This window comes from Balaenoptera borealis (genome assembly GCF_965194805.1).
Source record: "Balaenoptera borealis genome assembly, chromosome: 3".
Classification (NCBI taxonomy): domain Eukaryota; kingdom Metazoa; phylum Chordata; class Mammalia; order Artiodactyla; family Balaenopteridae; genus Balaenoptera; species Balaenoptera borealis.
This window is the reverse complement of record NC_138866.1, coordinates 115,778,736-115,802,027: the sequence shown is the minus strand read 5'-3', so window position 1 is coordinate 115,802,027 and position 23,292 is coordinate 115,778,736. Positions and strand designations below refer to the sequence as shown.

Genomic DNA, 23,292 nt, shown 5'->3' with positions numbered 1-23,292 from the left:
GGTATATACATACAATGGAATATTATTCAGTCATACAAAGGAATGAAGGGCTTCCCTGCTGGCACAGGGACACTGGGTTAAGTGTCCTGTGTTAAGGTTAAGAATCCGCCTGCCAATGCAGGGGACATGGGTTCGAGCTTTGGTCCAGGAAGATCCCACATGGCACGGAGCAACGAAGCCTGTGTGCCAAAACTACTGAGCCTGCACTCTACAGCCCGTGAGCCACAACTACTGAGCCCATGTGCCACAACTACTGAGCCCTCATGCCACAACTACTGAAGCCCACGCACCTAGAGCCCGTGCTCCGCAACAAGAGAAGCCACCACAATGAGAAGCTCATGCACCGCAATGAAGAGTAGCCCCGGCTCTCTGCACTTAGAGAATGCTCGCGCACAGCAACGAAGACCTAATGCAGCCAAAAATAAATAAATAAATAAATAAGTTAAAAAAAAAAAAAGGAATGAAGTACTGATACATGCTACATCATGGATGAACCTTGAAAACATTGTGGTATGTGAAAGAAGCCAGGCACAAAAGCCCATGCATTGTATGATTTCATTTATATGAAATATCCAGAATAGGCAAATCTATAGATGCAGAAAGTAGATTAGTGGTTGCCACGGGCTAGGGAGAGAGGTTAATGGAGAGTGATTACTTCATAGGTATGAGGTCTCCTGCTGGGGTGATGAAAATGTCCTGGGACTAGATAGTGGTGAATATTGTACAACATTGTGAAGGTTCTAACTGCTGCTAATGGTAAATTCTACATTATGTGTATTTTACCACAATAATAAAATGTTCAATGAATTTTTTTCCAAAAGAAAGAGAACTCCTTAAAATTTTTGCTCACCTCTCCATAAACAAACAAGCAAACTTCTTTTAACCGCAAAACTATTTTGTTCAAGTATGAGCTTATGCAGAAACTCCATATCTGAAACAGATAAAAGTGGAGGTCCTGGGACAGGGGGTGTCCATGACCATTTCACCTCATATGAAAAGCCCTGAGCAACTGAATAGACTTTGAGATGCCTTCTAGCCCTGATCTCCTGAGTTTGAGGTGCATAGTAAATCTGTGTTGAAGGACTGCTCAGCTGAGGCCACCAGAATTAAAGGGTCCTGGACTGGTGACCAGGCCGGAGCTCCAGCTCTAGTCCGTGTTCCCTGTGGAATTCTGGCCAGAGCCTGCCGAGCTCAGCACTGGGTGGCATTCTCTGAAAGATGACAAAATGAACTATAGCGAAGGACCCGAGAATGTCTGGGGTAGGGAGGAGGTAGGTGTGGCGCTTAGGAGTTGGGAGCTCTGGACCCAGTCTGCCTGGCTTTGATTCCCACATCCATACTTACTAGCTATTTCCTGGAGTTAAGTTCTCAAATCGTCTGTTCACCAGGGGTTAATAATACTGTGTATGGTGTGGTGGTATCATGGGGATTCAATGCATTAATTGCAGTAAAGAGCTTAGAACAATACCTGGCATATAGAAAGCCCTCAATAATTAATCTTATTTTTATTCTAGAATCACAGGGGTCCCTTTCATCGTATAACTCAATACAGTCAATCCTATGGTGACTGAGGATCTCTCTGTGAGGAGGGTCCAAGAGATGACCTTGGGCCCCAACTTGCCCTTCATCCTTGTTTCTCCTGTAGTACACATGGCTGTGGCAAACTGAGGTTTCCTCTCCAAAATGTCTGCATACTTTGGTTGTCTTGAGTGTATTTCAAACCACTGGTCTTAACCCATTGGTACTGAAATCAGCTGAGTGGGTTGTGAGTAGTTACAAACATTTCAAAACATGAAAAACAAAAGAATAGAATGGAAAACAGAGTGCAGCGTAGGTAATTACGGTAAATATTCAGTATTGTTTGTTGAAGCTTCTGTTTCAGTTTGTGTGTGTGTGTGTGTGTGTGTGTGTGCACGCACGCACATGCTAGCGAGCACATAGGTAATGGGTTGTGATATAACGTGTATTTCTTGCTGAGGGTTGCAGTAAAAGAAATTTGAAGACCATGATCTGGTAACACCCAGGGGCTTCCCAAAGGTCCCTGAGCTGAGCTGAGGAGGGCTGTCTGCCCTAGGAAAGCAGATCTGACTTGGTGGGCAGGACTGACTGAATGAACTCAGGTAATTTGCCCATCCCCCAGCAAAGCTAGGACGGTGGCTTGCATTGGAGACTGGAGGCCAGGAGGAGGGAATAATCCTCAGCTGGGAGGTGGGGAGATTCAAAGGGTGGGACAGGTGCCCTGATACTTGAATCAAGTCAATAGAACTTGGAAGACCCCCACCCCCTCCCCCCATACACATAAATACACACTAGGATCATTTAAGCAAAAACCAAGGGCCTGTCTCAGGTGTTTGGCTGTCTCTTTCATAGTATTTTGTATTTTCCAGGCTACCTTATTCCCCAGGTTTGTGTTGTGGTTCCAGAAGTCCCCACCTTCCCCTGCCTTTTAGATGACCCATGCAGACTCATTTCAAAACTACTAGCTTTCCCGCTCCCCTTAGCCCCTGCCTTCTCAGATGTCACTGGCTTCCCTGGGTTCAATTTCTCCTGGTAGCTTTGGCCCAACCCAGACTCCTCCTCCCTCCACCCCAGCATGGAAGACTAGTACCCCCTCCCCTATATACAAACTTAGACTCACCGGAGGTCTGGAGTCATTGCCAAGGCCTGGGCAAGGGCTGCCAGCTTTGTGGAAGGGGGGCATCTGGAGATTTCCCAGCTGGGGACTTATCCAGTAAAAGAAGAGGCAAGAGTCGGAAGTATTGTTGAAAATGTGGCCAGTGGACAAGCTGTTTGGTATTGCTTAATCCACGATCAAGTGGGTGGGAGGTAAAACTGCCTTCTAGTGTTTGGGACTTCAAACCCCTACCCTCACTCACCCTCACTGGGTCTCCTGGGAGTATGGCAATTCTCTGAAGCTGGGACATCAAAAGCCAAAAGGAGGGGGACTTCATCTCAGCTGGGGAGGTATACATTGAGACCCAGTTTTTAAGGACTATTCATGTCCTTTAAAGAGCGTTAATCACATTGAAGTCTTTAAATCTAGTCCTTATGACAACCTGGGTATCACCTATGTTGACCACACCTTGGCTTTGTAAGGATAAAAGAAACTAACATGTGAAAATATCCTAGTACAGTTCCTAAAGCAAGATAGACGCGTCACAGATCAATCAGTTATCACAAGCATCCTTGCAATATCACATTCTATCATTGATATCACATTTTATAATTTGGTTGAAAATTAGTGAAAACACATAAAACAAAAACCACCCACAAGCTATCTTTTATGCTTAAAAAGAAAGAACTGTACAAAGACCTCACAAGACCCCACTTTCTACTTCCCAGATTAATAATTTGCTGTGTCTCTTTCTTTATTTTTTTCTTCAAGTTTAACTGGACCTACTTATTGGTCACTCCCTCTCTCTCCAGGCTTTTTTAAAAGATGGAAATTGAATCACGCAGTCTATCTAACTAACGTTTTAACTTGCTTCTTTCACTTAATGTATCATGAACAATGTATGAGTGCAGCCATTCCTTACTGGGTATTATCTGTCTTTTTAGTTTTTTTCCAATCTGATGGGCAAAAAATAGCGTCTCATTGTTTCAGGTTGCAATTCTCTGATCAAGCATCATTTTATGTCTTCTGGAGGTTTGCATTTTCTCCTCTATGAATTGCCAGTTCAAACCCAAACCCACTTTTCTATTGGGCCTTTTCCATGTTTCTTATTAAACTGTACAGCACTCTTTGTATAGGAAAGACATTTAGCTTTTGTCTTTTACATGTGTTGCAAATATTTTTCTTCCATTCTGTACTTTGCCTTCTGACTTTATTTATAGTATCTTTTGTTATTCAGAAATTTTTAGTATTTTATGTAGTCAAATGTGTTTATTTTTCCTTTATGGCATCTGGACCTCTTTTTGGGTTGTTTAGCAAGCCTTTCTTTTCTGGCTTTCCTGGACCTATTGCTATGTTCTCCATCCACTCCTGGGTGACAGCTGGCAACGAATGTCCTCACTGAGCCCTGCTCTGTCCCTCATGCCAGCACCTTGGGCTCCTTATCTATCAACACCGTGTAATCATTGTCTGGTGTTGGCAAGTATTACATTGTGTCAGAGAACACAGAGAAAGGCAAGGGTGGAGGAGCCAAGACAGTCAGAGAAGGCAGTGAAAGAAGTGGAGTGGCAGTTGGTAGAGCTGAAAGGTTGAGAAAGCAGAGAGGAGGAGGGAGAAGAATTTCATGACCTTGAATGGAGCGTCTAAAAGTCACGCTAGCTGATACTCTGAGTAGGAATTTTAAAGCCAACGGCATCTTGGAAAGGAATTTCGTTTAACTTTTTTCCAACTCATTTCATTCTTTACAAGCACTACATAGTGGCTGGTCCCCACACCTGGGAGGTAATATAAAAACCTCCTGCCAGACTCGAAGTGAAAGAAAAAGAAATTGGAAAATAGGACCTCAGCTCAAAAGTATGTCTCTTCTTGAGTAAATTATAATAGACATTCCAGGCTCCATAGATCAAATGCTTAAATTAAGAAAAAAAAAATCAAGAAAGTAATGGTACTTTGGTTAGAGTGAGTCTGAGTTCCTTACCTCTCCACTGTTCACCTTCCTAAATGAACAGACAAAAACAGCTCAGATCACCACATACGCGGGAGCACCTACCCTGTACCAACTACCTCTCATGAAAACAGCCCTGGAGATAAACAGGACATGGTGTAGGGTCATCTGAGATCACTGCAGCGCTGATGGCTGGAGCATTGCCTAATGGTCCCTGGCATCCATTGCCCGTGACTCTGGCTGCAGAATTAGGCAACACAGTTACTCTCTGCCTCTGCAGTTATGGCCCCTACAGCCCTGGGGCTTCTGCTCACTGCCTTCTCTCTGCACCACTGACTTCTGCCTCCTTCCAGGCCTCCTTCGCATGGGATGCCCTCTTGAGACTCATACTCAAACTCTCCAAAAGACAGGGTCCGACTGGTTCTAGCTACTACTGTCCTTTTGGGGTTGTCTCATTGGCAGCTGGTCAATCTACGGCCAACTCTTCTTGGGTTTGTTGCCCACCCCTGCTCCATGGTGGCAGGGTCACGTGGCCAGCTTTCCTCCAAAGGAGCTCCATATGGGCATTAAGGCCTCAAGAGTAAAATAAGCTGCTTTCCAATAATCACTCCTTCCAGCATCATGCCCACTGCAACAAGGTGTGACATCTGGCTACCCAGTTTATAGTAGATTAGAATGTTAAAGAGGGGAAACGGAAGATGAGAAAGCATTTACAATCATAGTCAAATATTATTCATTAACCACCATTTGTTAGCATTTCAACATTTATCACTTTCTAAGGAATAAGATATGGTTTCTTAAGGCCTACAGTGAGGAAATAGGCCATAAAGTATAATATAAAAAAGTATAATTGACATATAAGAACTCAAGAAGCTACCAAATGGGGCCATGCAGTGTCGCGACAAGCCTTGCCTCCTTCTGTGATGCCAGTCTACCCCTATTTTACAGCACTGAAGAATACTTGAGATGCAGAATAATACTTGAACCGTGGAATTGCTAAGCTGGGTTCTAAAGACTCTCTCTACTCAGTGGTTAAGAACAACTTAAGTTTGTGATTATTGATGTGTCATCACCCCTTCATTCCACTGACAACAGTCATCTGTAGGGCACCTTGCGGAATCTTAGTGCAGACACCAGGCAGAATACACACATTTGCCAGAGCACTCACCTTGGGATATTCTGAACAACCATTTCTTGAGATATTTCTAAACTCCCTCTTATATCTATTTGGACTCATAGCAATCTTTCACATTATACCATTTTTTAAAAAAAATCCAGGATTATTATTAAAAACAGCCATAACTAACACTTCTACATCATTTCTAAGCTTTATGTGTCAGTCAGGATCCCTGCAGGGGATCTGTGTGATTTGAGGAGAGTTTATAAAGGGACTATTTACAAAAGTTTAAGGGCAGAGTTTAGGGAAACTACCACGGGACAGTGCAGCACCCTGGGGCTAGCACCCACGGGGAGCAGTTACCATCCCTAGGCTTAGAGGGGAGAGAGCATAGGAAGTGGTGACCAGGACCAGGACAGGGGATATGTATGGAGAGGGTCCCCTGACAGGAGCTGTAGCCCTAGCTAGAGGCACAAAGCCAAACCACGGTGACCTCGCAGAGAGGAAACCAAGGAAATATATCTCTCTCCTCACTTTCCTCTGGCCCTCCTATCTCCAGTATTTCCCATTTGCCAAACCCTACTGGAAGCCTGAGTGCAAGAGATATAGTCCACAGAGGTCAGTCTCCTAGGGCACAGAATAGAGTGGAAAAAGATGAGGGGTGGATATAGAGGGGCAAATAGAAGACGTCCAGTGCTTCTGCCATTAAGGACAACAATATTAATAACACCTTCCATATGAGCCCCTGCTTTACGCCCTTCACACCAGTTTGCTTTTTACAGGTAAGGGAAGGATGGTTCACAGGCTACTGTGCTCTTCAGTGCCACTGGTAGGACAGCAGTTGAGATTACCTTCTGAGAAGGAAACTCATAAGAATTAAAACAAAAAGCAATGATCTCAGTCATCTAGGGTATATTAGTTATCTGTCGCTGCTAACAAATTACCTCAAAACTTAGTAATAAAAAATAACAAACATTTATTATTTCACAGTCTCTGTGGGTCAGGAGCAGCTTGGCTGGGTGGTTCTAGCTCAGGGTCTGTCATGAGATTGTCAAGAGGTTGGCCAGGGCTGCCTTCCTCTGAAGGCTTGATTTGGGCTGAAGGATTCATTTCCTATGCAGCTCATTCACTGGCCTTGCAAGTGAGTGTTGGCTTTTGGCAGGAGGCCTCAGTTCTTCACCACGTGGACCTCTCCACAGGACTGCTAGAGTGTCCTTGGGACATGGCAGTTGGCTTCTCCCAAAGTGAGTGATCCAAGAGAGCAAAGCAGGGAGGAACCACAGTGCCTTTTATGACCTAGTCTCACAAGATATACACTATCATCACTTCCACCATATGCTACTCATTAGAAGCAAGTCACAAAGCCCAACCCACTCTTGTCGGGGGAGAGCAGGTACATGGCAGGGATTAAATGCCATCTCTTAATGAGATTAGGAAAGACTTTGTGAACATATTCTAAAACAACCACATATCACAATAACAACATCAAAGATAATGTGGTTACATGATTGAAGAACTTAGGGAAGACTTTAAACTACACTGAAACTTGACCATCACCAAGCATGGTGAAATCTCCCAAGTATACTGTGCTCTATCTGAAGAAAGAGCAGGTTAATAGAAGAGGGCAATTCCCAAGGCATCTATGAAAAGATGGCCCAGAGGGGTAATACTGTGGAGAGAATTGTGAACCCAGTGGACACAAGTTATCTGATAAAAGGAGAGGCATACTTGGTTTGGGGACAGGAATGGATCATGTCTGGATGAAATATCTGACAGGATTATCCATTTGCCCTGGGTGGGAGATGCCTTCTGGCAAGGTAGTGTCCTAGGCAGTAGGCATGAGGATTTCAGTAAATCTAAAGAATCACCTCCACTTAATATCATTTAATTGCTAATGTTGGATGCCCAGCAGTGTCTTATGAGTGTTGCTAATGTGACTTGGGCCTGAGCATTTCCAGACCTGCAAAGCTAAGGACTGGATAGACCCATGAACATAGAGGTTCCACCCTGCAGAGAAATCACCGCCTTGAGCGATGTCCTTATCTTGCCATGCCTTTTGCTATTGCAGAGCCCCTTCTATAAAAATTCATGTGCCTTTTGCCTCCTTGCAGCCCTGAAAGCAAGCTGGGTCACTAGCAGCGTTACTAGAGCCACCTGGGAAAATTCAGCCAGGGTTCTCACTCTTGCTGTGTCTGCTCAAAACAACACGGTCTGATTTGGAAACATGGCCTCAATATGGGCCCCCAGTGTTTCTGTCAGTACACAGAGGATACAGTCTTCATCAAGTCAGGCTAAGTGATTTTCCTTGACTGGATCATCCAAGACACCTATCCAGTGAATAAACAACGCTAGCTCTTTGTACATAAAAATTTTTTAAAAACAACTTCAGAAAAAAATTCATGTGATTTTATAACTAAATCACTTTGCTGTACATCTGAAAGTAACACAACATTGTCAATCAACTATAATATAAAATAAAAATTTTTTAAAAACTAAAAAAAAATTCATGTGATAATAGGGCACTGTTTACAACACTAAAAATAGTGCAAAAAACCCAAATGTCCAGCAATATGGGACTGGTAGCACTATGTTACAACCACACAGTTGAATACATTAGCTGTATTGATGGAAGTATTCTACTCTACTATGATGAAAGTGTTCTACTCTGTCTTGCTATGATGAAAATATTCTACTCTGTCCAATACGGTAGCCTCTAGCCACATGTAGCTACTTAACACTTGAAATGGGGCTAGTTCAGCCAAGGTATTAAAATTTAATTTTATTAATTTTATTTTAAATAACCATATGTGGCCAGTAGGCTATCTTAATGGACCCTGCTCCTCAATACATTGGTATCATATGATCTCCAAGATAGATTGTGAAGTGAAAAACAAGATTCAGGAAGTGTAGACCAATGTATAGAGGATATTACTTTTTGTGAATAAAAGGGAGAGAAGTAAAAAACATATTTGCATGAATTTGCACAAACCCAGTGAAAGGACAAATGAAAAAGGTTACCTCTTGGACAAGGGGAATAGGATGGATGGGGATGGAATGAAAGACTGCTTAGTGTGTATCTTTTTTTTTTTTTTTTTTTTAACATCTTTATTGAAGTATAATTGCCTTACAATGGTGTGTTAGCTTCTGCTTTATAACAAAGTGAATCAGTTATACATATACAATAAGTGTGTATCTTTTTATATTAATTAGATTTTTTTAACCATACAGATGTATTGTCTACTCAATAAAATAGAATAAACCAAAATAAAAATGTAAAGATAATTAAGAAAAAAAATTCATGTGAGGATATACTCAGCATATGAATGTTAGGAATAGATCTTTCTCTCTTTGGGTTCTCATTGACTTCCTGCTATCCGATAAGGCAAGATATATAAATCACCATGTTTCTTTTTACCTTAGTTCCCTGGTAGGGCAGAGCAAAATGTAATGCTTAGTTACAGTATCTTCCATTTATCTAGATTTCTAGCGTATCATCTCCCTACAGTCCTACCCCTTACCTGGCTTTTTAAAATTTATCCTTCTTTTTTTCTTTTTTAAAGTTATTGTTTTTTTGTTTGTTTGTTTTTTGTTTTTTTAATTTATTTGGTTGCACTGGGTCTTAGTTGCGGCAGGCAGTCTCCTTAGTTGCAGCACATGGGCTCTTTACTTGTGGCTCCAGGGCTCCTTAGTTGCGGCTTGCCAGCTCCTTAGTTATGGCACGTGAACTCCTAGTTGTCGCATGCATGTGGGATCTAGTTCCCTGACCAGGGATCGAACCTGGGCCCCCTGAATTGGGAGCACAGAGTCTTATCCACTACGCCACCAGGGAAGTCCCTTATCCTTCTTTCTGACTTTCATTGTAAGCCCTCTCTAATCCTTTCTGAGGCAAAATGGTCAAACAAGAAGGGAAAGAATAAACATAAAATACTTGATTTAAGAACATAAGAAAGTGGGTGCTCTTGCACATTTTGAAAGAAGTTTAAAATGATGCAATCTTTTAAGAATGTAATTTAGAAGTGTCTATTAATTTCCTAAATGTACATGGTATTTGATTCAACAGTCCTTCTAGGAGTTTGTCTTACTAAAATACTGGCAAAAGTGCATAAGATATAGTACAAAGGACATTCATTGTTCATTGTAAATAATAATGAAAAATTATAACCAATCTAAATGTGCATCAATCGGGGAGTGGTTAACTAAATTACAAGAAAGCATGCAATAGGACTTCCGTGGTGGTACAGTGGTTAAGAATCCACCTGCCAATGCAGGGGACACGTGTTCGAGCCCTGGTCCGGGAAGATCCCACATGCCGCGGAGCAGCTAAGCCCGTGTGCCACAACTACTGAGCCGGTGCTCTAGAGCCTGAGAGCCACAACTACTGAGCCTGCGTGCCACAACTACTACTGAAGCCCGCATGCCTAGAGCCCGTGCTCTGCAACAAGAGAAGCCACCACAATGAAAAGCCCATGCACCGCAATGAAGAGTAGCCCCTGCTCGCTGCAACTAGAGAAAGCCCGCGAGCAGCAACGAAGACCCAACACAGCCATAAATAAATAAATAAATTTATAAAAAAGAAAACATGCAATAGTGAAAAAGGGTGCTCTAGACCTATGTTTACTGACATGTGATGATGATCATGTATGAAACAATACATAGAGCAGCAGTTCTCAAATTTTTTGGTCTCAGGACTCCTTTATACTCTTATCAATTAATTAGGATCCCAAAGAGCTTTTTTTATGTAGGTTATGTCTATTGGTATTTACCATATTAGAAATTTAAACTAAGACATTTAAAATATATACTTCTTAATTTATTTAAAGTAACAACAATGAACTCATTACAAGTTTACATAAGTTACATCCTTTTTATAAAAATGAACTATGTCAAAACACAATTCAGTGAGAAGGCTGGCATTGCCTCACATTTCTGCAAGTGTATTTAATCTCTGGCTTAATAGAAGACAGCTGGATTCTCGTATCTGCTTCTGCATTCAATCTGTTGTGATATGGTGTTTTGGTTTAAGTACAGGAAAAAAATCCAGCCTCATACTTATATGTAGTCAGAAAAGTGAGGATAATTTAATAGCCTTTTCAGATCATTTTGGCTATTCTTCTTGGAGAGTTTACCAAAATTCAACAAGTGGTGGTTACTCAAAGGTTAGTTGCAATGTGGATTCTGAAACCATATTAATGAACATTTCTTACTCTGTTACTTTAAAATCCACCAGTCTGGGACTTCCCTGGCAGTCCAGTGGTAAGACTTTGCCTTCCACTGCAGGGGGTGTGGGTTCCATCCCTGGTTGGGGAGCTAAGATCCCACATGCCTTGCGGCCAAAAAAAAAAACCAAAACATAAAACAGAAGCAGTATTGTAACAAATTCAATAAAGACTTTAAAAATGGTCCACATCAAAAAAAAAAATCTTAAAAAAAAATAAAATCCATTGGTCTATCTTCCACTTTGAACCTGAATGATTCTTTTACCCATGTATGACTTTGTAACATCATAATTGGTCATTTAAAAAAATATTGGTTCACTGAGTTATATAGATGCTTTGTATATTGACACATTTTATTAACAATATCAAAAATCACATTTTTTAATATCACCACCAATCTCATCACTAAAGTCTTTAAGTGTTGGCAAGCTGTCAGCTCACAATGACAAATATAAGTCATAGAGCGCCCTTTGAGAACTGCTGTGTAGCTTATAATCCCTTTTCTGTTAAAAAAAATCCTAATTTTTGCTTGAAAGTTTGAATTCCATCATTAGTAATAAACACTGTCAGTTTTCCTTGAAGTGACAGGCTTATTAATTTTTGAGAAAATGTCTGAAAAATGCCCAATTCTGACCCACCTAATAGTTTGCCTGTTAGTCATTACTTCAAGTAAAAATATTTCTCCATGAAAAAAAAAAACACAATAGAATTCAGTTTGCAAGTCAAACAATGGCACAAGTACTGCTCCATCACTGTACCTTGGAATGCATCTGAAGTGTTTGATGTGTTCTTTTCATCTCATTATACAGAATCTTAAAAAGACAAGTACTCCAGGGTTGAAATTTAATAAAATAAATCATCTTTACAGCTTCATCAAGGGCATTCTTAAGGAAACTGGCACTTCTGTTATTCTGAGAGTGTGCTGATGAAGGATACAATGACCACTAAGACAGTTTGGTGCCACCACCTTGATCCAAGGCACCAGCAGTTTTACCCACTTTCGCTTTTTGTAACATCAGTGCAAATGTCAATACTGTGAAGAAAGCAAATAATGCCTCAGCATAATTATAAAAATAGCTTTGGCCTTGTGAACCCTCTGAAATGGTCTCAGGGACCTTCCGGAATTCATAAGACCACCCTTTGAGAACTGCTGATGTAGCCTATGATCCCTTTTTTGTTTAAAAATAAAGAGGCAAAAAACAAACAAACAAAAAAGGATACATACCGAAGTGCTAACCGTGGCTATCTCTAGCAGTAGAAAGTGATAAAGTGATGTTTACTTGGTACTTCACATACTTTACTCTTTTTTACATCCTTTACAATGAGTATGTATTTCTTAAGTAATTAAAAACACTAAAGAAAAGATTAAATGTAAATGATAAACACCAATTACAACACACTCAGAGAATGTAAAATGCCCCTTGGACCTAATTTCATATTGAAAATATGAAGAGATTAGATACATAAAGCAGGGAGCTTAAATTATTAAAAAACAAAACAAGACACAACAAAACCTCACCCTGAGAAATACCTCATTTCCCACAGGGCTGGAGGAAGGAAATGTCACGGTGCCTTACTGCTGAGGCATCCACCAGACCCAGGTAGCTTAAATGAATGACCCTGCTGATATCTTTACATGCAGTTTGAAAATAAATCTAAAACACATTCTCTCTAGAAGGCAACAGGATTAGACTCGAAGAGTGATTTGACACTTTAGAAAGCTCCCAGCTTCCTTCCCAGAGGAAAGAGAAAATCAGGCACAGGACCCAGGACTTTCAAAGCAGGTATTAAGTTTCTCTTTGGTGCCTTAAGCCTCCTAGCTCTGTGCCTTCCTCCCTCTAGACTGAGCCTGTCACCTCTTGCCTTTGCAGGATCTTTGCAGTGCTCTTCTAAGCTTCTCTCCTCTGCCTCCCACCCCGCCCACCTAAACCTCTAGGTGTCAAAAACCATGATATCAGTCATCCATGCCTATCAGTCATCTACACCCTAGCATAAATGAGTTTCCATTACCACGCTCCCTCCCCCACTGCATTTGCCTGTTAGGCTGATCTCTGATGATGCACTAGAAGGCTGGGTGCCGAAAGAAGGCAGCTGAGGCGTCAGCAGTAACTGCTGGCGAGGCCCCTGAAGTGGAAGTCTCTGAAATCATGGGGCTTCTGAGATCATGCTCTACGGGCGGCTACCTTCAGCAAAGCTTCTTTCTGCTGTGTGACATCAAAGAAGTTACTGCCCCTTTCTGGGCTCTGTAAACCAAGTGGGTTGGACTAGTGACCTCCTAGGTGGCCCCTGCTCTGGGTTTCTGTGACCGAGCTCCATCAATGTAAGGTAGTGCTAGCTCAGGAGGTCTTGGGAAACGGCATCTTGTTTTCAGTTCCTGAATTAAAAGAAGATTTGGAGGAAGCTCCCCACATGCTCCCTGCAGTTTGCCCCCTTCCCCCTTCTCTTCCTCATGACCTGTGTCTCCAGGGGGAAGATCAAACAAAGAGGTTGCAGAGGGTGGTGGAATGCTGTGTTTGCTTAAGTCCCAGGCTGGATGTGATTACAAAGTTCCTGTGACTGGGGAGACGCGGTGGGGAATGCGGTGGGAGGGGTTCTGAGCTCCGAGAATGCGCTCAGCCACACCCCACACACACCCTGCATACGCATGCGCACAGGACTCGCAACACAGTTGCGAGTTGCTGAAGTTTGTGCTCAAACCCCCCAGCCCCACCCCATGTGTGCCCACCGCCTCCTTAAGAGGTCTTGTTCCGGGTATTTGTTTTCTTCCATAAGGGCGATCAGAAGACCGAACAACTTTCACAAATTAAAGCGACTTTTAAATAAATAAATGACTTTTCTAATATGGTTATGTCTCAATGTCTATCTTCCTAAAAATGCATTGAATTCTCAAGGGCAAGGGTCACGGCCGACCACTCTCTTTATCCCCCCCCCCCCGCCCCTTTCATCATGCCTAGCACATGTTCGATGCCTCCCCCAGTTTTGTTCCATGTACGAAGGAATGAATGAATGGAGAAATGACTGTTTCCACTAAGGTTCAAAAAAGCCTCTTTAAAGGTAATGGGTTATTCCCGTCGAGTGTCACCATGTCACTCAACATGTCTTCTTCTCTCCATCTTCTTTACCATAATTCACAAAAGACTGGCCCTGGGAGAGAGTTCGTGGTAAATAAGGGAGAGCAAAATAAGGACCCTGTGCTGGCACTTCTAGCTTTGTGATCTTAAGAAAGTCACTCGCCTTCTCTAGACCTCAGTTTCAACTCAAATATAGGGTTGAAAATACCTGCCTCTAACCTAGAGGGGCTATATGAGCCTATATGAGACTCCGGATGAGTGAACAAGATTTGTCAGGGCCACCCAGCGAGTTAGGGACAGTGAGACCCAGGCTAACTGACAGTACACCCCCAGACTGTGCTCCCCACTTGGTGCCTGACTTCCTTACCCCCTTGAAGACTCACAGCAACATAAGAGAAGGGAGTGCTTTATCTTCATCTCCCACCAGCCCCTCAGAGCAGCTGGGACCATCAACTCAACGGGGTATTCTGGAACTGTTTGTAGGGAGACGGTTGTCTGGCTGGGAGGAGGCCAGAGTCACAGACTCAGGCTGTGCCCAACAGACGGTTTTGCTGCCTTCTGAGCCTGCTGCACCTGCAGACAGCCTGGGCTGGCAGTGAGGGAGTAGGGATGACAGCGTAGATGTCCCTCCAGCAGATGCTGTCAGTGCCCCACCTGGATCCCCACGGCCCACGCTGGAGGTCACCTACAGATGTGGTGGACAGTCCCTGCATTCACAGGCTTTCCATGTCAAAGCCTGCTTCTCTCTGCCGAAGGGCCCTCTCTAGCAGCAGGAGCACAAGGAAGGCCAAAGGTGTAGAAAATCAATGGCCCAAGATTTAAACCTCACCCAGTGAGGAACAGTTGTTGATAGATAACAGCTTCCTAGCCCCTTAGAGGACTGAGCCCCAGTTGCCCAGAGGAATAACCTGCTCATCAATACCTCTTAATAGGGCTTCCCTAGTGGCGCAGTGGTTAAGAATCCGCCTGCCAATGCAGGGGACACGGGTTCGAGACCTGGTCCGGGAAGATCCCACATGCCGCGGAGCAACTATAGCCCGTGCGCCACAACTACTGAGCCTGCACTCTAGATCCTGTGAGCCACAACTACTGAAGCCCACGTGCCTAGAGCCCGTGCTCTGCAACAAGAGAAGCCACCACAATGAGAAGCCCGCGGACCACAACAAAGAGAAAGCCCGCGCGCAGCAACGAAGACCCAATGCAGCCAAAAATAAATAAATAAAATAAATAAATTAAAAAAAAATACCTCTTAATAAAGCGGTGACTTTTCTACTTTCCCTGTCCCACGTCATCACTCCCTCACCTTGATTTCCTGGGATCATCTCCTAAATAAGTAATTGCCACCAAACTTGTCTCAGGGTCTGCTTTAGGGAGATCAACCTCCTCCAAGCTTTCCAACTAGCTGGGAGGGCAGAGCATCCTCTCCACATACCCACCCGACAAATCCATTCACTGGGCAAACTTCCTTTGTGCAAGACCGCCTAACTGCAAAACAGGAGAACAACCTCCAGGTCCGCTTGATCTTTGGTCTGTTTGTTCCTTCCTTCATCATACATTTTTTGAGAGCCAACTATGGGCAAGGCCTTGGGCTGGGGGCGCACATGCAGCAGTGAGAAACAGACGCGGTTCCTCCCCCTGCGGGGCGTTTCATCAGCTCAGGCCTTTGAACAAGCTCTCTCCCCTTTCTGGGCTGAACTAGACCATCCCTAAGGCCTTTCCAGGCAGAGCATCCGTGCCTCTAGGACAGGCCCCTGCCCTCCAGCAGCAGAAACTCTAGTGGTTCCTCAAGGGCCTGAACTGTCCCCGTGGGACACTGGACGGCATAAAAGTGGTCAGTGTTACAATGCACAATGGAATTTTTTCCCTTAAAAGAAATATATAATGGAAAAGAAGTTTAAAGTTTTTTTTTTAACTTGGCAATAAAGTAGCAGACTCTTGCTCTTCTGTGTAGAGGGTACCATGATCATGGATCCCCCAGCTGCCAGAATCCCATGCTCGGGTCAGAGCGTTCAGGGCCTGGCTACAAGGGACGTCTGCCCCGGGGCCCTGAGCAGTGTTATCAGTCCCTGTTGCACAGGACGTCCCGGGGAAGCTGGGGGCAGGAGACAACAATCTTGCCACCAAAGGGACCTCGGCAAGGAGCAGTCACCACCTCAGACTCTAGCCCAGGGGTCAAGGCAGGGTGTCCTGAGGTCCCACCCTGTGCTGGTCCTGGATCCCTGGCCAGCAGTGTCAGGGGAAAGGCAGGAGCACCCGCAGGGTAGACAGTTCGGGTCAGGATGAGGTCATGAGGGTAGGTTTGGCCAGGGCCAGGCTGTGGCACCCAGGCACAGCCACTGTGCCATCAGCTTCTCTGTAACTGGTAACATTCTGTAGGACCCTTGATCAGATGTCGTGGGCGATGTAGCAGCCGCTGTTCCTCTTTGTAAAGACACTAGCAACAGAGTTGGTTTTGAACCCAGCCGTGGCCTGTGGGGTACTGGTGGTGGTGGGTTTCTCTGCTCCCTGCCCCATCCCTCTTGTCTATATGATGAGTAGGAGTGTGGAGGCTCAGATCCAGCTCTGTTTGTTCTCAAAGCCCACAGTCTCTCCCGCTACAGTACAGGGTTATGGGGGCAAATTGTCTTCAAGACCCCTCCTCCTCTCTGGGCCTCTTTCCAGCAGCCCCAGCCCCAGGTGGCCAGGGTCCTCTGGGGAAGGAGAAGCCCCCCCCCCTTAGGAGGAAGGCAGCAGACAATAAACTCATTTGGGCTGAAGTTTTGTGGATTTAATGAATACAATTTCAAAAGGGGAGATGAACAAGAACGATATTTAAGAAAAATGGCCTGATTAGCTATGTGGCCTTGGGTTATTTACCCAGCCTCACTGACCCCAGTATCTTCATCTATACCATGGGAATAACACTGTTTTTGCCTTATGGATGTAATGATTAAATGTGGGAAATGCCCAGAACAGACTAGGAATCCATATATGTAGCATCTTAGACACAACAAGAGAGATATTTGGGGCTCCTTTACTGATTTCCTTCTCCATCATAAGACCCACCACACTGATTTTAAGCTTTCTGCATTTACCCATGGAAGAAGGGGCTCTCTTTCCTCTGAATACTTTTTAACAAGTTTGCCCATTTTTAACAAGGTAGCAGTAATTAGGGCCTGGGAAAGATGTCAGGGACAGCAAGACTCTGCGAGCCTCCTACTTCTAGCTTAACCCGAAAAGGAATCTGAAGGTAGACAGAGGAGGGGACCTGGATTAGAACAGTCTGTGTAGTTTAATCAAAGCTCCCAACACCATTGGGCTGTGTTTCTCGAAATTTCCACCAAAGAACCATTTATAGCTGCAGAAAAGAATGTATACTGCCAAGAGGTTTAGATATGCATATGGAACTGGCTCTCTGCCCGTAGGAAATTTCTTAGAATACACTTGTGTTCGCACAAAAATTCCTGCAGATTCTTCTATTCTATGCCAAAATATATATGTACTTAATTTTAAAACAAAAAAACAAAAAAACCCCAAACCAAAAAACGACAACCATGTCTCCCTACCCCCATAAAATCTTCAAACTGTCACTTCGAGGAGACACAGTGTGTTCAGCCTGTGGATTCATGCTCTGCCTGTATCTGCCACAGGCCCCCTTCCATGGCCGTGCAATCCCAATTTGACAGTGTGGCTCAGGACCTAAGATATGAATCCAGCTAACCCCACCATCTCCCTTAGCTCCTAATACTCGACCTGGCCTGCTCAGCCACTGCCCACACCCCATCCACAGCATAAATAAAACGCAGCAGGACCACACATATGCACACAAACTGAGAAGCCTGAACCATTGTCAGCGGAGGAAATGGGGCTTGAAAGACCTAGGTGGCATGGGTGCCGTATTACCTGGGGTCTTAGGTGGTAAGCAACAGAAATTGACTGGGGTTAACTTACCCAGAAAGAATTTTATTGGAAGATGTGAGGCAACAGAGAACTCAAGGAAAAGCTGAAGCCAGGAGGATAGGCAGGAGGGCAGTTCCAGGAATCTGGGAAGCAGACACCAGTGGGTAGTCACCAGAACTAGCATGAATTGGCCCCAAATATTTTCTGTTTTTGTATCATCTGCTCTCTTTTCCTAGGAGAGAGTATCTGATTGGCCTAACTTGGGTGGCATGGCCCATCCCCTGGCCAGGGACGATGGGGTCCCTTGATGGCCAGTCTCACCAAAACTGTATCAAATGAAAGACAGGTCAATTACTAAGGCAAAATTGTGGTGCTATCACCAGAAAGGTGGGCATTGAATGCTGGGCAGAAGCAGTTCACAGCTATCCACAACAATATTGTGCTTAGTGAAGTCAGACAGAGAAAGACAAATACTAAATGACATCACTCATATGTGCAATCTAAGAAAGAATACAAATGAATCTATGTACAAAACAGAAACAGATTCATACAGAAAACAAACTTGTGCTTACCAACAGGGAGAGGGAAGGGGGGAGGGACAAATTAGGGGTATGGGATTAACAAACTACTATATATGAAATAGCTAAGCAAAAAGGATTTACTGTATAGCACAGGGAATTATACCCATTCTCTTGTAATAACCTGTAATGGAATATAATCTGCAAAACTACTGAATTACTATGCTGTACACCTGAAACTAACACAATATTGTAAATCAACTACACTTCAAACAAACAAACAAACAAACAAATGAAAGTTATCCACAATGGATCCTACAACTTGTCTCCAAAGCCAGCCTGGCTCTCCCCAAGGGACTCACAGGTCCCCTCTAGGGAGAGCCTGCCATCACCAGATCACCAGTATCACCAGCTGCTGCTGAGTGTTCCTTTCTCAGGACACAGAGCCTTTCACCCCAAGCAAGAAGGTCCAGCATAAAGTGTAAAGCCCCCAGGGGAGAGGAAGCCCATCTGGAGACAACCTTGTCCTCAGTGGGATAACCCACAATCAGAATCATTTAAGGGAATGGGTGTCAGGGAGACAGGAAAGGGGACATGCCCACAAAGGGAGAACATAGACAGAGAGGCCTGGGCTCCTGTACGCAGCCCAACTACCTTCATAATTTGGCCGAAGGTAGGTGCTAGTCTAGAGGTCGTCACTCTGAGAAGTCTGGAGCCAGGCTTGGTTTGTCAGCCGGAGTCTTCTTCCTGCAATGCCCCAAAAAGAGATATAAGCAAGCAAAGAAACTCACAACAGCAACACTAGACATTGCAATACACACAGCACGCATTATAAAACATTCAAGTAGCGCAGAGCTATGTAGAGGAAAAAATTAAAGTCTGTAGAATGACTCTTTCATTCCCCCAAACTCCCCAAACATGAGCCCCATTTTAAGGAATCTCCAAGTACCTGCTTCCCCCTTCTCAGTGGACCCCAAGAGGAGTCCCTAGAGTGAAGGGACAGAGGGGACAGAGTAGGGGAACTCCAAGTGCTGTTCCAGCTGAAACAGAGCAGAGGGGAAAGCAGGGCTGCCTCAGACATATGCTGCACCCGGGCACCCGGGCGATAGGGAGGCGGTGAAAAGAAGGGGAGGCGGGGGTCGGGGGAGAGAGGGAGAGAGAGAGAAAATTAAAGTCCCCTGTACTCCCCCATTCCACCCGTCTTACTTCCTCCCAGAGGTAGCAACCGTTACCACCTTTCCTTACTCACTCGAAGTGGCAGATAATCAGATGAGAAATTGGACGTTATTTTCCTGCAGGCATCTTATGAAAAAACAAGAGACCTATTTTGCTCCTCGTCCTCTCAAGTAGGCAAATCTGCTTGGAGTCCTGGAGGACCAGGGCTTACTTCCCCGTTGTCCTCCTCTGTAGAAAGGAAGCTCTACAGGGCAGGAGCTCTGTTTACTTTCTTTCTTTTTTTTTTAATAAGACATTTTTTTCCATGAGGAATTCTTTTTTTTTTTTTTAATAAATTTATTTATTTTTGGCTGCGTTGGGTCTTCGTTGCTGCACGCGGGCTTTCTCTAGTTGCTTGCAGCGGGGGCTACTCTTTGTTGCGGTGCGTGGGCTTCTTATTGCAGTGGCTTCTCTTGTTGCAGAGCATGGGTTCTAGGCGTGCGGGCTTCAGTAGTTGTGGCTCACGGGCTCTAGAGCGCAGGCTCAGTAGTCGAGGCGCACGGGCTTAGTTGCTCCGCGGCATATGGGATCTTCCCGGACCAGGGATCACGCCCTCTGCATTGGCAGGTGGATTCTTAACCATTGTGCCACCAGGGAAGCCCTCTGTTTACTTCCTTCTCATTTCTCCCACACTTAGAGCTTGGAATATAGTAAGCGCTCAGTAAATATTTTTGAGTGAATGAAATTTCTTGTCTCTCCTCAGATGGAGATTCCTTTCTTGCCACTCAACAATCCCCAGCTGGAGCCTGTGGTCTTGCTCATGCACGCTGAGATAGGGGAGCACGTGATGGAGCTGGAAAAACAAGGCTAACCTCGTTAGGTTTGGAGACAGAGAACCTATGTGTAAGTTCTTGCTCAGCCACTAGCTGTGGGCTGGAGAGAAGTGGTGGATATTGTGGTGAATCACCCAGAGCTCCTCTGCGGGGCTGAAACCGTGCTTCCCCCAGAAGCTGGTAGTGCTGAAAATCGATGGCTCTCAGCTGAGTCCCGTGGGGGAATTGCCCTTGGCTGAAAAGGACCACCTGTCTCAAGCCCAAGGACTGCCTCTATACAGGAGTACAAAGGCTCGGCCCCCTCTTGGCGGCAGGGACAACCCTGAAGAGCCACCCCAGCTCCAGAGCAACCTGTGGGACTGTCCAAGGCCTACGTGATGCATCACAGCCCAACCTCTCTCTCTGCCCAGTCCTGCCTTCTTCACTCCCTGTGGGGTGCCAATCCTGAGAGCACTTCCCAATCAGCTCCCTGCACGTCACTCCGCCACAGAGCCTGCTTCCCAGGGAACCCAAAATGCAGCAAGAGGCCACTTATTTTCTCTGTTCCCAGGCTCCTTAGCTATGCAACACAGGTATTAGAGAAGACAGGCTTTGAAGTCAGACAGATGTAGATTTTAATCCAAACCCACCAATTGCCAGCTCTGTGTTAACGGTCAGTTTATTTAACCTTTCTGATACTTAGTTGCCTCATCTGTAAAATGGGATAGAGCAGACACCTCTAGTGCCCTATGTCATATCCTCTCAACTTACCTGTGATACAGCTACGTAGAAGCTCAGACTCACCTGTGCAGGCAGTGTTCCACCATTTGTTTTTTTTTTTTAATTTAATATTTATTTAATTTATTTATTTTCCTTTTATTTTTTGGCTGCATCGGGTCTTAGTTGCGGCACACTGGATCTTTGTTGAGGCACATGGGATCTTTTTCTTACGGTGCACGGTCTCTTCGTTGCGGCACTCGGGCTTCTCTCTAGGTGTGGTGTGCGGGTTTTCTCTCTCTACTTGTGGCGCTCAGGCTCCAGAGTGCACGGGCTCTGTAGTTTGCAGCGCACAGGCTCTCTAGTTGAGGCACGCAGGCTCAATAGTTGTGGTGTGCAGGCTTAGTTGCCCCGCAGCATGTGGGATCTTAGCTCCCTGACCAGGGATCGAACCCGCATCCCCTGTATTGGAAGGCGGATTCTTTACCACTGGACCACCAGGGAAGTCCCCACCACTTGTTCTTTACATCCTCTACTTTGGAGGGGATGTCCCCAGGCCACTCGACCTCTATACGCTTCACTGATATGTCGGACCCTAAATCTCGGTAGGATTTATATCCTCCTCTCTAGATTAAATGCATCATACTTGTCAGTTCCTGCTTATTTGGTCTCATTAACGTGAGGTCATTGATACGGTGCATTAATGTGCTGCTCTATGGAGTGTCCAGATGGTCCAGGTCCCTTCAGACTCCATCATGATGGAAGGTGGGGGAGTTAACATAGCCCTGACGCAAGACACAAATGTATCCTGTCCTCTGCTCCATGTGTATTGCTTTGATTCTCCTTTCTGATAGGGATAGAAAAGAAAGCAATAAACAGGTCGATGGGCATGCACCATGTATTGGAGGCTGTGTTGATCTGCTCCAGCAAAGATACCCTACTTGGCAAAACAGCAACAACTGGGGCTCCTGCTTGGTTAGGTTTGTGGTAGTTTACTCTCATCAGCCATTTTATCCAGTTTTTGTAGGGGCCTGAAGGGTGAGTTAAATGGGAATATGACAGAGACCACCATCCCTACATTCTTTCATCGTTGAGGGTGGCACTAATTCCTGCCATTCCCCCTGGGATACAGTCTTGTATTTGATTTACCATCTTGGCCAGGGAGAGGGAGCATTTTAGAGACTTCAACTGGCCTTCCTTACTGTACCAGCTCTTATTCCATAGGCCAAGGAACCAATGTTGGGATTCTACCAAGTATATATATTCCAATACACACCCAGGAACAGATATATAACCACAGTGGACCTATGAACTCAATGTGAGCTGGAGCAAGGCCAGGGCTCCATTATTCCCTGGCCCCCTCACTCTAATGGGGGGCATGATGGCACTTTGGGTCACCAGATACCAATGCCAATTCAGACCCTGTGGTCAAAAATTCTTCCACGTCTTTGCTATTCCTTTCTCATGCTCAGTTACACAAGTAAATGGTCATGGATTCTTTTTGGAAAGGACTTGGTGGGAATACTACTGAATACATTTGCCATGATGTTGCATGTCCTATAGTCAATGGCTCAGGTCCAGAAACGGGTTAAGGACTCATGACATTTTACTGGGAGTGGCTGCCTTCAGCCCCCTGATCATCCATCCTTGATTTCTTTTGATTGTCTAAATTAAGTAATATACCGTTGGCCACCCATCTATCTTGCCTTTAGGAACACTGTGTTCTGTTAACCATCTCCATAGCCCTCTGTGTGTCAGGCCCTCCTGACTGCCTCTCAGATTTTTTTTTTCTTTTTAACTTTTTAAAAAATATATTTTACTGGCGTATAATTGCTTTACACTGTTGTGTTAGTTTCTGCTGTATAACAAAGTGAATCAGCTATACGTATACATATATCCCTATATCCCTTCCCTCTTGCGTCTCCCTCCCACCCTCCCTATTCCACTCCTCTAGGTGGTAACAAAGCAGAGCTGGTCTCCCTGTGCTATGCAGCTGCTTCCCACTAGCTATCTATTTTACATTTGGTGGTGTATATATGTCCATGCCACTCTCTCACTTTGTCGCAGCTTACCCTTCCCCCTCCCCATATCCTCAAGTCCATTCTCTACATCTGCGTCTTTTTTCCTGTCCTGCCCCTAGGTTCCTCAGAACCTTCTTTTTTTTTTTTTTAGATTCCATATATATGTGTTAGCATACTATATTTGTTTTTCTCTTTCTGATTTACTTCACTCTGTATGACAGTCTCTAGGT

At 44.6% G+C, this 23,292-nt stretch overlaps 1 protein-coding gene across 1 annotated transcript in view; it reads right to left on the bottom strand.

The window, feature by feature from the left end:
* Positions 1–22,779, bottom strand: part of PIAS1 (protein inhibitor of activated STAT 1) — a 222,524-nt gene extending 199,745 nt beyond the window's left edge. Inside the window, exon 1 of the mRNA XM_082383315.1 lies at positions 19,012–22,779. Coding sequence (XP_082239441.1) covers positions 19,012–19,017 — 6 coding nt within the window. The 5' untranslated portion in view covers positions 19,018–22,779. The remainder of the gene's footprint in view (positions 1–19,011) is intronic.
* Between the last annotated feature and the right edge of the window lie 513 nt (positions 22,780–23,292).